We start from the raw sequence: 13,382 nt of genomic DNA on the forward strand, positions 1-13,382 counted from the left end.
GTGTGAAGCAGCGCGTTCAATATGCTGGGATAGGAAGCTGGGTGTTCCTTTTCCTTCCCAGCATCAGGGCAATCCTCTCCTGTCCTTACTCCATCACTGAACCAGCCCACACCAGCCCAGCAAAACTGCCAGACCTTCCGAAATCCCACGAAACGTGTAAGATCTCATGTCACCGAAAGCAAACTCTTAAACACAGAGTGGAAATCAGTGTTCCCACCTCCCACGCCCTCATGTGTCCCCAGTCCCCCTGGGGCACCGGGCCTGAATTCCGAGGACCAGCGGAGAGTGGCTCCCAAACACATGGCCGAGCCGCGGTCAGCCAGGCTGCCGTCCCACTCACCTTGAGAGTCCCACTCACCTTGAGGTCCAGGTGTGCGATCCTGCAGTTGTGAAGGTATCGGACGGCCTCCAGCACCTCCCCCAGGTACGCCCTGATCTTCCCTTCGGTGAGGTTTCCCCAGCGCACCACGCAGTCCAGGAGACGCCCCTGGTCAGCCCTGCGGAGGCAGGAAGGGGTGTGACGGTCAGCACGGGGCTGGTGTCCTTTGGAGACCTTTCTGGTCTAATACGAAACAAAGACAGCATCTCTGTCCCCACTGCTATCGGTGTTTCAGATGCTCCCTCCACCCGAAAGCACGGCTGGATCAGGAGGTGATTTCGTGTGAACGTCACCGTGGAGATGCCCGTGGGGGACAGGGCAGCTCCACCCTTAGAGGGACCTGGGAGGCTCCTGCCCAGTGGTCTCCACTCAGACCCTGCCTCCTGGATGTGAGGAAACAACGTGGGCCTCTGCTGAACGAGGGAAAGAGGTGATACGTCCTCCCCAGGCCTTAGTCTGGTCATCTGTAAAATGGGTGACGGAAGGCTGTGCAGATGACGTAAGCAGATACTCAGGCAATACAGTAAGTGCTGCAGGATGGTCTCAAAAGTCTTCCTACTGTGAATTTACTTTAAAAAATTACATATACAAAAACAAAAACAAAAACCGCAACAAAGAAACATTTCTACAGTCCGCTCATGTGCAGGGACTAAGTGCCTTCTACCAATTCATTAATCCTCCGAGAAGAGTGTTTTATTGTCCCCATTTTATGGAGGAGGAAACTGAGGCACAGGAAGGTATGTAACTTCCCAAGGTCACACAGCTCATAAGCGAAGGCCGGAATTGCAATGTGGTGGTCTGGCCCCAGCCTTTCTGAACATCAGCCTATGGTGCCCTCTCTGTTTGCAAAACGGAAACTTATAGGAAGATCAACCACTTGTCTGGTAATGAGAGTAATCAAGGAGAATTTGCTATGAAAATAAAACCTATTAACCCTATGGTGAGGCCCAAATGTTTTGTTTCCCAGTGAAAAGAAATGATGGCTGAATGCACTGAAACTCCTAAAGCCAAAGTGGAGGGCTGGTCGATTTCTGATGAGGACCGATGGGCAGTTCTTGTGGAAAAGCCCCAGCAAGACAGGCAGGTCTGAGTCTTCAGCGTCTACAGCTAGAAAGGACCCAGCCAGGTGCCGAGGGCCCACAGGGGCCAGGGCTCCGCTTAGACATCATTTAGCCGAAGTGACTGTCTGAAGTAGCTGAGGTTTTAAAGGATGCCCAGGCCCCATGTCCATGGACATGGCCTTTGCACGTGGTGATAACCTCGGCGAGGGCCTGCCCGCCTCCCTCCGCCATCTGACAGGTTTGCTGCCCCAGAGCGCGGCTGAGCAGGCCCACGACGGGACGGCCAGCGGAGGTTTCAGCCGTGCAGGCCTGGGCAGGCCGACCCTCCGGAAACGTCCCCTCCTCAGGTAGTGCCGCTCAGTCCTGCGGCAGCCTTGCCTCTGAAGGCTGTGGGGTACAGGCACGTACCAATTCTTTAAAATATATGAATATGAGAAACAGAAAATAACGCCCATAAAAAGGAGGAATCGGAACGTAAGGCTAAATGCCGAGATGTTTCACAGAGCCCAGGATGCTCTAAGGGCAGGGCTTCCCAATGCCAGCAATGTCGACAGTTGGCGTGGCCTGCCACCCCCACCCTGAGTTGTGACACCAAGAAAGTCTCCAGACATCACCCAACGTCCCCTGAGGGACAAAACTGCCCCGTGGAGGGCCCCTGCGCTCGGGTCACGGCCCTACACGCCTCCTTTTGAAACGACCGAACCGTTCACTGAGATGGCCATGGGGGACCAGCGCGGCTGCTCTGGTGGGAGGCACCCCTCGAGGGGTGACCGTGCGGTGAGGAGCCTTCTCACCCTGACTTCTAATCGCCCCTCAGTGGGGATGGGCAGGAGCTGAGGGGCAGGACTGGCCCCCGGCTGAGCTTAATGCCTGAACCTTCAGACAGAGCAGGTGGCGAGCCCCTCCCAGGGCGTGTGTCGTCAGAGGCCTGGAATCCTGGAGTCCTTTGGGGACCAGGGAGCCCCCCAGGTTGGCTGAGACCACGCAGGAGCCTGGACGGGGCCGGCTTGCCGCTTCCTGTGGGACGGCGCATACGAAAGTGTTCTTTCCACGTTTACTGGAAAGCTCTAAAACTGTGGTCTGAGAGCAGGTATAATTTTTAGAAGTTCTGTGAATGCTGAAATCCCGATTTTTACTCGAAACAGCAAAAAAGCACTTGAGGTTGAGGCGGAGGGCTACCAAGAGAGAACGGCCGGGGTACGCACATCTCCAAAACCAGGACGTAGCTGGTGGGGGTCTCGAAGGTGTCGAGGAGGCCGACGAGGAGCGGGTGCTGGACGTTCCGCAGGACGCCGAGCTCGTGGGTGACCTGGTCGCGCTTCATCAGCTTCTTGTTCACAAACTTGGTGGCCACTGCTTGCTTGGTTCCTTTCTGATCACATTTCTTAACGACAGAGAATCTGCCCCTGGAAAACAGGTGGAGAAGAGCTTTCAGGACGCCGAGCGAGCCCTGGAGAAAGGCGGGAAGCGGCGGCCTCCTGCACCCGCGCCCGTGCCCGGCTGCCCCTCTCTGCTGACACCTTCTCCTGGTCTGGGCAGGAGTCCCCTGCTACCCGCCTACGGCTCCATGTATAGCTGGAACCCGAGGGACACACGCAGCCTTTCTCAACCTGGACTCCACGGGAGAACCAAGCCCTACAAGAAATGGTATGGATGACGCCTCCCAGATTCCCCCAAGCACGGGACACGGCTGGTGACACCCGAGGTGCAGGGCAGGAGTCACCCACTGCCTCCACGGGAGGCTTAAGGCAGTAGGCCGTCATCCTCTCTTGGAACCTGAGCTGACAACGTCTTGTTACTTCCAATGCTTAGTACTGGACGGTGACCACAGGTTGCTCTGCAAATGGAACACCTGTAACTCCCAACTGGCACACACACCGTTTACCTTCAGTGTCTACTGCCGCAGCGAGCTACGGCCTACCCGCTGCTCTCCCGAAGGGGCTCGGGTCGTACCTGCCCAGCTCGGCCACTTCGCTGTAGAAGGAGTCGAAGTTGTCCTTCCAGGTCACCAGGATCCCGTCGCTCCCTGGACCTGCAGGAGGAGCAGCACCTGCCTGAGCCTGGTTTGTGCGGCGGGCGCGTCCGGGGAGGAAGCCTGCAGACCTGCGCTGCCCCACGCGCAGGCACCCCTGGCGGCCCAGTGTGGGCGCTCACTGCCAGGAAGGGGCGCTGGGCGTGTACCACGCACACTGCACGCTGGGCTCAGCATGAAGAAAGACGGACTATGCGACAGAGATAACACACACACTTCCTCCTCCACGACTGCCCGCTCCCCCTTCGTCTGAACTCTCCTTTAACTCCCTTAGTTCTCACTCCTGACTCTTATTTTTAAAAAAGCCACCTGCATGATTTGTGACATTTCTTAAAAATGAGAATGTTGGTGGTTCTTTACTCTCAAATTCAAGGCTTTCTTTCTTGTGCCATGATCTCCAAATCATGTTACTTCCTTTCTTTGACTTAAGGAGGTTAATATATTTAGCGTTAATATATGTGGGATAAAAGACAATTCTGTTTATTGTCTACACACAGGGAGTTCTGGACTCAATGCACCTTTCAGTTCAGATTTTTATTTTCGCTCTTGGATGCGACTTCCGATACCTGGCTCAGCTACAGGATCAGCGAGAACCCACAATAGCCCTATCACACATTGGCCACGGGCAACGTGACAGCTGGAGGCCAATCAATACTCACTGATCATCTCCATATGCCAAGTGCTCGTATGGGGAATTTGAAAGGCTTACGATATGGGTTCTGCCTCACAGCTTAGGGGTGGAGAAGGAAGGGGTCTTGCCGGGCAGTAGAGAGAGCAAGGACTTAAACCAGAGACTTGGGTCCCACCAAGGGTGCCTGGAGCGCGTGGAGGGGACAGGAGGACACGCCCACCAGAAGACCTGTGAGTCTGAGACAGGCACACAGCCTGCACAGGGCCAACCACCCTCCCTCCTTTCCTTACTTCCAAGTTAGATTAGACTCTTAGAGCCAAAGCGTCAACTGAGTAATTGGATTAAAGAGAAACTGGGGCCCTAGCCAGTTTGGCTCAGTGGATAGAGCATCGGCCCGTGGACTGAAGGGTCCCGGATTCGATTCCAGTCAAAGGCACATACTTCAGTTGCAGGCTCCTCCCCGGCCTGGGCCCTGGTCCAGGCGCATGCAGGAGGCAACCGATCGATGTGTTTCTCTCACATTGGTATTTCTCTCTGTCTTTCCCTCTCTCATCCACTCTCTCTCAAAATCAATGGAAAAATATCCTTGGGTGAGGATTAAAACAAAAAGAGAGAGAAACTGGTACAAGAATGTGTTTTGAAAACTCAGAGCACAGAACACACCTAGTTCCAGTTGAGAGGTTGGCTCAAGTGCCCAGTGGCCAGAGTCAGAGGCCTGACCTTGTGAGAGCTGGCTAGAGGTCAACCACCCCAGGAAGCCCCAGAGCCCGGGTCTGCCACTCGCAGCTCCTGTTTAGACATATTGTCATGTTTCCGGCCGTGACGGGGGTCGGGGTGCTGGGCTTGAGCCTCCAGCGCAGGACTGCAGCTCACCTAGAACCCTCAGGCTGGCCGAGCAGGAGGCCGATCCCATGTCGTTCACAGCGATGCACGTGTAGATGCCGTCGTCGTCGGTGGTCACGCCCACGATCTTCAGAGAGGCCTCTCCCAAGTCACTGCCACGCAGAGAGCACACACCTCGCGTCAGAGAGGCCCAGCCCCCGCTGGCAGCCCCCAACCTCTCTCCTTCAGAGTCCAGAAAAGAAGGAGCTCAGGGCTGACGAGGAATCTCAAGCGGAGGTTTAAGTTTAGTTGCACAGCCAGGTACGGAACGTCCCCTGGTGGGAAGCGTCCCAGTGTGAAGGCGGCCACGGACTCAGCGAAGTCAGTCCCAGGGGAACCTGCCTGCGTAACCGACCGCGTGCGAACCGCCCTCACCTGTAGGAGATGCTGTAGTGGCCATCGTTGTTCAAGGAGTTGTGCTCGGGGCCCTTCCAGGTGATCGAGGCCTTTGGGCGTCCACAAACGCGACATCTGAGAACAACGGTCTCCCCTGCCTCACACGTGACCTCACTCAAGGGAATGACGAATTCTGGGGGAACTGCAGGAGGAAGGCGTCAGTACCGCGGGTCCTCTGGGCCCCCTCCCTCGCCCACCAACGCTTTCCTAACAGACAAATGGGACTCGGTTGCTGCCTGAGCCCAGAGCTCCATGGAAAACCCGTTCCCCAGGCTACACGTGTGCCCTGAGACCTGTCCCTGGGCCCCCAGCCTGTAAGACCAGAAGAAACGGTAATGGCACTCACCGTCATAAATGTAGTTGGGACTGAGAAGCTGAAAGGAAAAAGCACACAGGCGTTAATTAAGGCGGCCTACTGCGAGGCGTACTGCGTTCACTCCGAGGCTACGATAACCCATGAGAGAGGAGCAGAACACGTCTGGGCGCGCCTGGGTTTCATTCACAACCGGCCACATGTGCACTCCGTTAAACGCACTTGAGCTTCCTGTCATAAGAATTTGGGTGGATGTGAAGCACAAAAGCACTGCTAAAACATGGAGACGTGTGTTTTCCTCCTCCTACAAGCTGAGTCCAGCTGTCCCGGGACCTCTTCCTTCTGTAGAACGGCCATGTCCTCACCCAGGGTCCCCGGATTCCCAAGCAAACCCCCCGGGTTAAGGCAATGTGAGGAGGCCCGAGCCACAGCGGCTTTGCCCTATCCGCTTCCGAGAATCTCGTCCCTGCTCCTTCCAGGAACCAACAGCGTTCTTTGTAAAAGGCAGGCGTGCACCTGGGAGGTGTCCACGTGTATACCTGGCTCCTCAGAACACATCTGTGTACCCGAGAGCCTCTGCAAAGCCCACGGGGTCTGCTGGGGGGGCCGAGGGAGGTGGCGTGTGGGTGGCACGTGGCGGCCAAGAAGCCCGGCCCGGCCCGGAGTGCACGGCCCTCCACGATGCCCCGGGCCTGTGCCAGCCCCTCCCGCCACCGGGGACGGCACTGGTCCTGACACCGGTTCGTGGGACACGGTCTCACCTTCACAGATACCTTGTTGCTGAGTCCTTCCCGCGATTTCCGATAACCGTTCTCTAACTTGCCTTCCCGTTTGCCGTCTTTATCTTTTTTCTCAGATTTTTTCCTTAAACGGAGTGCTGTGTGCCAAGATGTTGACTTCCTAGGGGAGAGCCACACTGTTAGTGCTCTGCCTTCCCAGTGTTCGGCAGGGGATCTGGGCAGCGCTGGAGAAAAGCCGACTGCTCAGCACGTGCAGACACAGGGCGGTGAAGGCCTCAGTACCCGTGATCTCTGCCAAGCACGCGCCTGTGATTCTCAACAACCGGGGGACAAAACCACCACTTTCTTAAGTCGAAGTTGAAGGACTGACATACAAAGGTGCCTGTGATGGCAGCTTTATGTATCAACTTGACTGGGCCCCCAGGTGCTCTGCAATTTGGCCAATTATTCTGGGTGTTTCTGTGCGGGATTAACTTTTTAACTGGTAAAGCCGGTAACTCTTCACGCAGAGGTGGGCCTCATGCCAACAGTTTAAGGTACAACTAGGACAAAAGGCCGTCCGCTTTGAGTAAGAGGGAACATTCTCCAGCAGAATGCCTTCAGATCTCATCTGCACCACAGGCTCCCTGGGCCTCCAGCTGCTGGCCCCCACGGCAGAATTGGACTGGCCGGCCTCCATAACTGCATGAGCCAATTCCTTATAATAACCCCCCCCCCCCCCCCCGACCTTCTACACACACACACACACACACACACACACACACACACACACACACACTCACACATCCTCTTATTCTATTTCTCTGGAAAACTCTAAAACAGTGCCTAAGGCTATTTTTGGAAGAAACAAAGTATGAAATTGGAATTCTTGAACAATGTGCTAGAATAAAGTATTTCTGTGTATCAAGGAGAAACAGGACAAGAGATTGTCACGGGAGACAGGCTTTCTGGAGCCTGAACTCAAGCCCGGCCTCCCTGGGGGGTGGGGAGGTGTAAGCGCCGAGCCCAGAGGCGCAGCTTGGGGCTGGGATGCCACGCAGCCTGTGCTGCTAACCCAGCCAAGGGCACAGCCGAGCTGGGACGGGGCCATGACCACTGTTGGCGCCTTTGGGGCTGGGTTTCTGGGCTGAAGCCTTTGGAGACCTCAAACGTCACCAAGTCCTGCTGTGCACCCCAGAGGCCAGGGCCAGCCTTGGCCACAGCCGGAGGGATTCAGGAGAGGGAATTTTTGAATCCAGCACCTGACTTTAGTTTTTGTTTTTTTTAAAAAAATAATATTTAACGCAGTAAAATTGTTTTCAAGTTTCTTAACTGATTTAGCCTTCCAGTATATACCTGAGTGACCAGATTATTATGTATTCAGAGATCATAATAATCTGGTCACTCAGTGTATAAGGTAAGGTAAGGTACCATCCATCTTTACTGGCAGCTTCCAGAATGAGTATCCTCACTGATGTAGGCCAATGTGTTAGGGGTCCTTGGAAAGTCCCCTCCCCCAGACATCCCGGGACTGAAATATTATCAAGGTCCGTCTAGTGGCTTGAAAAAGCCGTGTACGTACAAGTGCAGGTCGTGAGGAGAACCTGTGGAACGAGTCCGAGAGACGGACAGCATCTTCCCTCGGGCCCGCCCTGCCTGGCGAGGAGCTGGCGCGGACAGAGAAGAGCTGCTCTCTCAGTGGGCTCCGCCCCGGGACCCTCCCCGGCCGCCCCCGCACTCACTTGAGGGTCCCGTCGGGGCTCTCCATGATGACTGCGCTGGTGTGCCCCAGGACGAAGCCCGGAATCCAGCCCTCGGCGGCGGGGCACTGGTCCGTGGCGGCGCGGAACACCAGAAACATGTTCTGCTGGTTGCTGGCCAGAATCTGAACGACCTCTCCTTGATAGACGTTGATCTCATCCTCCTTCACTGCCGTGTAATCGTGTGTCACCAACATGGTGGAGATGTTGCTACTGCTGCTACTTTCACTCTGGAGGGGCGGAGACGGAGAGAAAGGCAGAGGGACCTGAAACGAGGCCCACCCACGAACGCCCATGTCCGTGTGCGTCGCGACAGGACCGCTCGGAGCTCGCTCACCAGAGTTTCTCTAGAAAGCAACTCAGGAACAATCCGAACAATATATCAGTGCAGGATGACACTTTACACGGGGAAGCTTTTATTCCAGTGCCACGATTTCAGCCCCACCTCCTGGGCCTTCGGAGCGTGGCTCAGGTCTTGTACCCATGTCACAGCAATGCCACTGCGACTACCACGCTCCTTTAAACAGTGTTATTACATGGAAGAGCTGCCAGCAGGAGCCCTTCTGCTCACTGAAGGATCAGAGGGTGGAGGAGCCCCCAAATCCACCAGGAGAAAGTTCATGGAGAACGCACAGTCCAGGGTCTGGCCACATTGCTGGCAGACCTAAGTCACTCCCACCTCTTTTTCCCTTCTAGAACGCAGAATACCTAAAAAGTAAATCGACTGCTATTCTGCTCTGGGGGCTACTGCTCCGCCTTCTTTACGTGTCCCGTGGTGGATGGCCCGCAGTGTCCTCAGTGTCCAGCACAGTGACCGACATGTAGCTGGCACTCAATACGTGTTCAGTCGCTCAGTCAGCAGGGCAAGATTGCAAACACAAAACAAAGATCATTGCTTAAGCCCACCTAGGGGCCCACAAGCTGAGTGGTATTGGCTGGCAAGTGGAAGCAACACAAAAGGCAGTATTTGTCCCAACCTGTCAAATGTTTACCAAGTGACCTATTGGTTCCAGGGGAGGAGGAAGAGGAAGCTGAGACCACTGCCGAGTCCTGAGCTACATCCTGGCCAATCCCTTCTATTAAGAGTCGGGACATGGGGGATGGCATCCAGTGCCCTGCTCCCATGAGCTTGTTCTCAGAGGTGGGCCTCATCCAATCAGTTGAAGGCACCAGCGATGTTGCCTAGATGCGTGGATCCCGGGGCCTCTGATGATGCTAGCCTCTGCCTGGCCCCCGGACGCCCGGGACAGGTCCTGGGTCGGGGTGGATGTGACTGAGAGACAATACTGCCACATGCCGGTCACCCCGGCCACTGGGCTGGTGTCAGGACGGCTGGGGCCGGCGGCGGACTGCTGTCCACAAGCCAGTGCGCTGGGAATCGGCTCTGAATCCAGACCTGCAGGGATGTTTACAGGAAACACACCGGAGGGCTGCGCTGCCGTTCCGTCTCACCGAGGAGACTGCTGTGTTCCCACCCCGCGGGGAAGCCCGTGTGGTCGTCAGTGAGTGCGGGCCTGTGCATACTCATGTATGCAGCTTTATCCTTTCAGGGAGCATTCTAGTGTTCTGGCTTATAGAGCAACAGCCAGCAGATTTGAGATCACAAGGCCAAGTTTGCTCGAAAAAAGAGCTGCCTGGTGGCACAGCTGCTTCTGGTAACATCGCACACCCGGCTTTGCCTCATCGCTGGAGTGTTTTTCCACAATCATGATAGCTACTGGTATTTTCTGAACACGTCCTATGTACCAGGGTAAGTACCAGGCGTCTACAATCTATCTGAATGCTCACCACCACCTTGCCAGTGGGCAGGACCGTGCCCCCTCACGGCGTGGGAGGCGAGGGATTCGCCCGGGACACCTGGCCCCGGAGAGGAAGGCAGGGCTGCCGTTACCGCTGCCCAGGTGGATGTGTGCAGGGAGATTGTGCATCACACTTGGGGGCTGCCCAGTTTGGTTGATCCACATCCACTCCTCTTGTTCTCGGTGGAACTTTCCAGAAGGTGCCCATATAAAGGAGGAAGAAGAACCTGGGACGTGGGTCAGGCACAGCTGCCTGCCTGCCTGTGACCGCAGACAGTTCCCCGGAAGTGGTCAAGAGGAAGGCGGCCACGGCTGACGGCCGACGGCAAGGTGGCCCCAGTGGGTGGCCGCAGGGCAGGGCGACGGTAACTTTTAACGGAAACACTCGAGTCTCGAGGCCAAACCCCCACCTGAGCCTCTCTCTAGCGGTCTCCCCAGGCCTCTAGGCATTTCTGTAAGGACTCAGCAACTCATCGACAACATTGGCAATTTCCCCATTACCTGCCATGTAAGAAAAAGTGACCGACAGAAATAAGAGGCAACTTTTGTAACCTACAACTTGCTGGGTTATGTGCTGCACGTGGCCGTACCTCTGCCTCAGAGGGAACATCCTGGGAGGCAGCCAGCGGGTGGCCATGGTGGGGTGGGGGGCACCTGCACTGGAGCGCCTGGGTGCTCCTTCTGAAGCACAGACTTGGAGAACTCCTGGGTGCTCAGGGGGTGAGCTTACGTGACGCTCCCTGGCGCATTGCGTAGGGGTTGCAGCTGTGAGAGGCCTGCATCTGAGTGTTCACGGGCTGCGTCGCTGGGCCCCTGCATCTCCTCCTGGGGCTGAAATCGGGTTCTGACCCTCACTGCCCACCGAGCACTGCAGACCTACCACCGGGCCACGCCGCCCTGCAGCTCATGGAAAGGCCCCGGAACACGGACACTGGTGATGGCCATGCAGAGGGTGCCTGCCTGGCCACTCGAGTTTGAGAATAAGACTCAAGGGTAAATACATGTACCAAGACCCACTTCCTAATTCCTTCCTCAATTAAATATGGAGTTTAACAAGGTACATAACAAAAAATAGGAGGACAGGATAAGGCCACGCCAACCCGAACAAGGAATTAATAGAATTCCAGAGGAGAGAGAGACATGCATAAGCCAGATGTTTTTATATATATATATATATATAAAGAGAGACACACACCCTTTTAGGGAAATGTATTTAAAAACGTATAAAGCAATCAAACATACACCCATTAGAACAGTTGTATTCCCTCACGCATGCCTTCAGGAAGGTGTTGTGGGCCAGGCCATCTACCGTGTAGGAAACAGTTGGGGAGGAGAGTGCGGAGGCCACAAAATGGGGGGAAAATCCACCACAGCAACCTTTCTGCTTGAGATCACAACATAGGTGACAGGCAAAATGCGGGTGAGGATTCCTGGGGCGCCGCAGCCCGCACTGCGCCCCCTGCTGGACAGATGCAGACACGCTCCCACTCCAGCCTCCGCCTCCACTCCCAGCGCTGGCAGGAGCCCTAAAGCAGTCTCTCTCTTCCAGAGTGAAACTGTGGAGGGAGCAAATACTTCCACTGGAGGGATTCCTTCCCCCCATTTTGTCAGCTTAGTTTGCTCTGAGTAGCTGTTGGAAGTTTTCTTGAGTTTTTTTTTTTCAGGTTTTATTATTTTTTCCCCCAGCAGATGAGTCAAAAATGCTGTAAAGATAATTTAAGGCATAAAAGAGCACAACCAAGCGATGAGCAAAAAGCGTATAAAGTGTAGGTCTCAAATTAAACAGGAGGCAGGCAGCAGGGACACTGACCCTCTGAAAAATGAGTGAGGAAGGCGGGACACAGAGAAAGTTCCAAGAGTCTGCTGGCTGGAAAACGGAAAAGACGTACAGACGCCGCGTTCAGAAGGTTAATGACCGGTTTTCCCACATTAAGGAAACACAAACAAAGCAGAGAGCGAGTTAGTAGAGATGAGAGCAGCGCTGTCCCCGGAGCAGGGGGGTTAGGAGGCGTTCGTGCGGGCTCAGCTGTGGCCCATCTGCAGGCGGCGGACACGCACACGGAGCTACACGTGTCTACGTGGTGAGGGCACAGAGAGGACCGGAGGAGTTGATTACTGCAGGCGGCACGGAGAGCCAGGAGTTAGTACGGAGAGCGGCAGCGCCGGAGGTTTAGAAGAGCTGGCGGGACAGAGGCAGTGGGGCGGGCGGGCGGAGGCTGCCAGGCGTTCTTACCCCATTGCTCTGGGTGGACTGCACGGACTGCTCGCTGGCCGAGGAGCACGTGCTCATGCGGTCCGTGTCTTTGCCGGGGGCCGAGTGGCGGTGCGCCTGCCGCTGGAGGGAGTCACTGTCCCCCGGGAAGGTGAAGGAGCCCGGCCGGCTGGCGGGGGAGGCAGGGATGGAGCTCCAGAAGGAGCCCCCCTTCTGCAGGGGGCTGCTGGGCGGGAAGGGCTCCTTGCCCAGCGGAGAAGGGAACACGGTGGAGAGAGGCGAGTTCAGCGGCGAGATGGCCCCGGGCCGGGGCTTTCCCAGGGGCAGGGAGCCCAGGCTGCTCCGAGAGCGGCCGTCCTCCGGGTGGGCCCGCGCCTCCTTGGCCTCCTTGGCATTTCCGTCCTGGCTGGCCCCTGCGGCGTTCCCGGCCGACTTCCTGGGGCTCTCGATCACCTTCATCTTGGGGATCTGCTCCGCTTCTCTCTCGGGACCTTCAGCCGGGCCGCTGTGGGGGAGCCTGCCGGGCTGGCTGGGGCCGGCCTCCAGGCTGAGGCTGCTGCTGGGAGGAGGCAGTGAAGGGCCGGGAGTGGACATACCTGACATCTTGTCTGCCTCTGCTTGGCTGGAGGCTGCAGAGGAGACCAGCACGGGGGAGTGGTGTCGGACGGGCTGGGGGATCCGGGAGGGCCTGCTTCTGCTCGAGCTGGGGAGGCCACTGCTGTGGTTGCTGCCACCACCACCGCTGCCGGGGGCCCCGCCCCCGCTGCCCCCGCCCCCGCTGCCCCCGCTGTGGCTCCTCTGATACTCGATTGGTGATGTCAAGGCTGTAAAACATGCAAGACAGTAAAAGGAATCAGGAAGGGCACTGAGAGGAGTTCCGTCGTGGGGCAGAGGAGGAGGAACACGGTGCAATCCAGAGGGAGTGTTGGGCTGACCCCCAGCCGCGGGTCATCGTCACGGCTGTCCTGCCCTCCAAGCACCGGCCATCTGGAGGCAGCAGAGGACACCCCCCGGCCCCCAGCCCCCAGACAGGAAAAGGTCTCAGTGCTGTCCATGAACAAGGTCAATGGACCCGATGGAGGGGCGGGCATGCTGAGTGCCTGGGGCAGGAGCCCAGGTGCAGGAGGGCAGAGTGAATGAGGACCCGGGTGCGGGGGACCCACTGCCCGGGAGCAGCAAGCAGAGCCTGGGCCTCCCT

The 13,382-nt window shown here is 56.7% G+C and overlaps 1 protein-coding gene across 1 annotated transcript in view; it reads right to left on the reverse strand.

Moving 5' to 3' along the window:
• TRIO (trio Rho guanine nucleotide exchange factor) overlaps positions 1-13,382 on the reverse strand; it is a 305,380-nt gene that overhangs the window by 1,379 nt on the left and 290,619 nt on the right. Inside the window, exons 48-56 of the mRNA XM_054715266.1 lie at positions 12,206-13,008; positions 8,156-8,403; positions 6,456-6,594; positions 5,728-5,755; positions 5,361-5,523; positions 4,977-5,098; positions 3,394-3,472; positions 2,646-2,846; positions 359-497 (exon numbers count right to left, since the gene is read on the reverse strand). Coding sequence (XP_054571241.1) covers positions 359-497; positions 2,646-2,846; positions 3,394-3,472; positions 4,977-5,098; positions 5,361-5,523; positions 5,728-5,755; positions 6,456-6,594; positions 8,156-8,403; positions 12,206-13,008 — 1,922 coding nt within the window. The remainder of the gene's footprint in view (positions 1-358; positions 498-2,645; positions 2,847-3,393; positions 3,473-4,976; positions 5,099-5,360; positions 5,524-5,727; positions 5,756-6,455; positions 6,595-8,155; positions 8,404-12,205; positions 13,009-13,382) is intronic.

Source organism: Eptesicus fuscus, chromosome 4, assembly GCF_027574615.1.
Source record: "Eptesicus fuscus isolate TK198812 chromosome 4, DD_ASM_mEF_20220401, whole genome shotgun sequence".
NCBI lineage: Eukaryota > Metazoa > Chordata > Mammalia > Chiroptera > Vespertilionidae > Eptesicus > Eptesicus fuscus.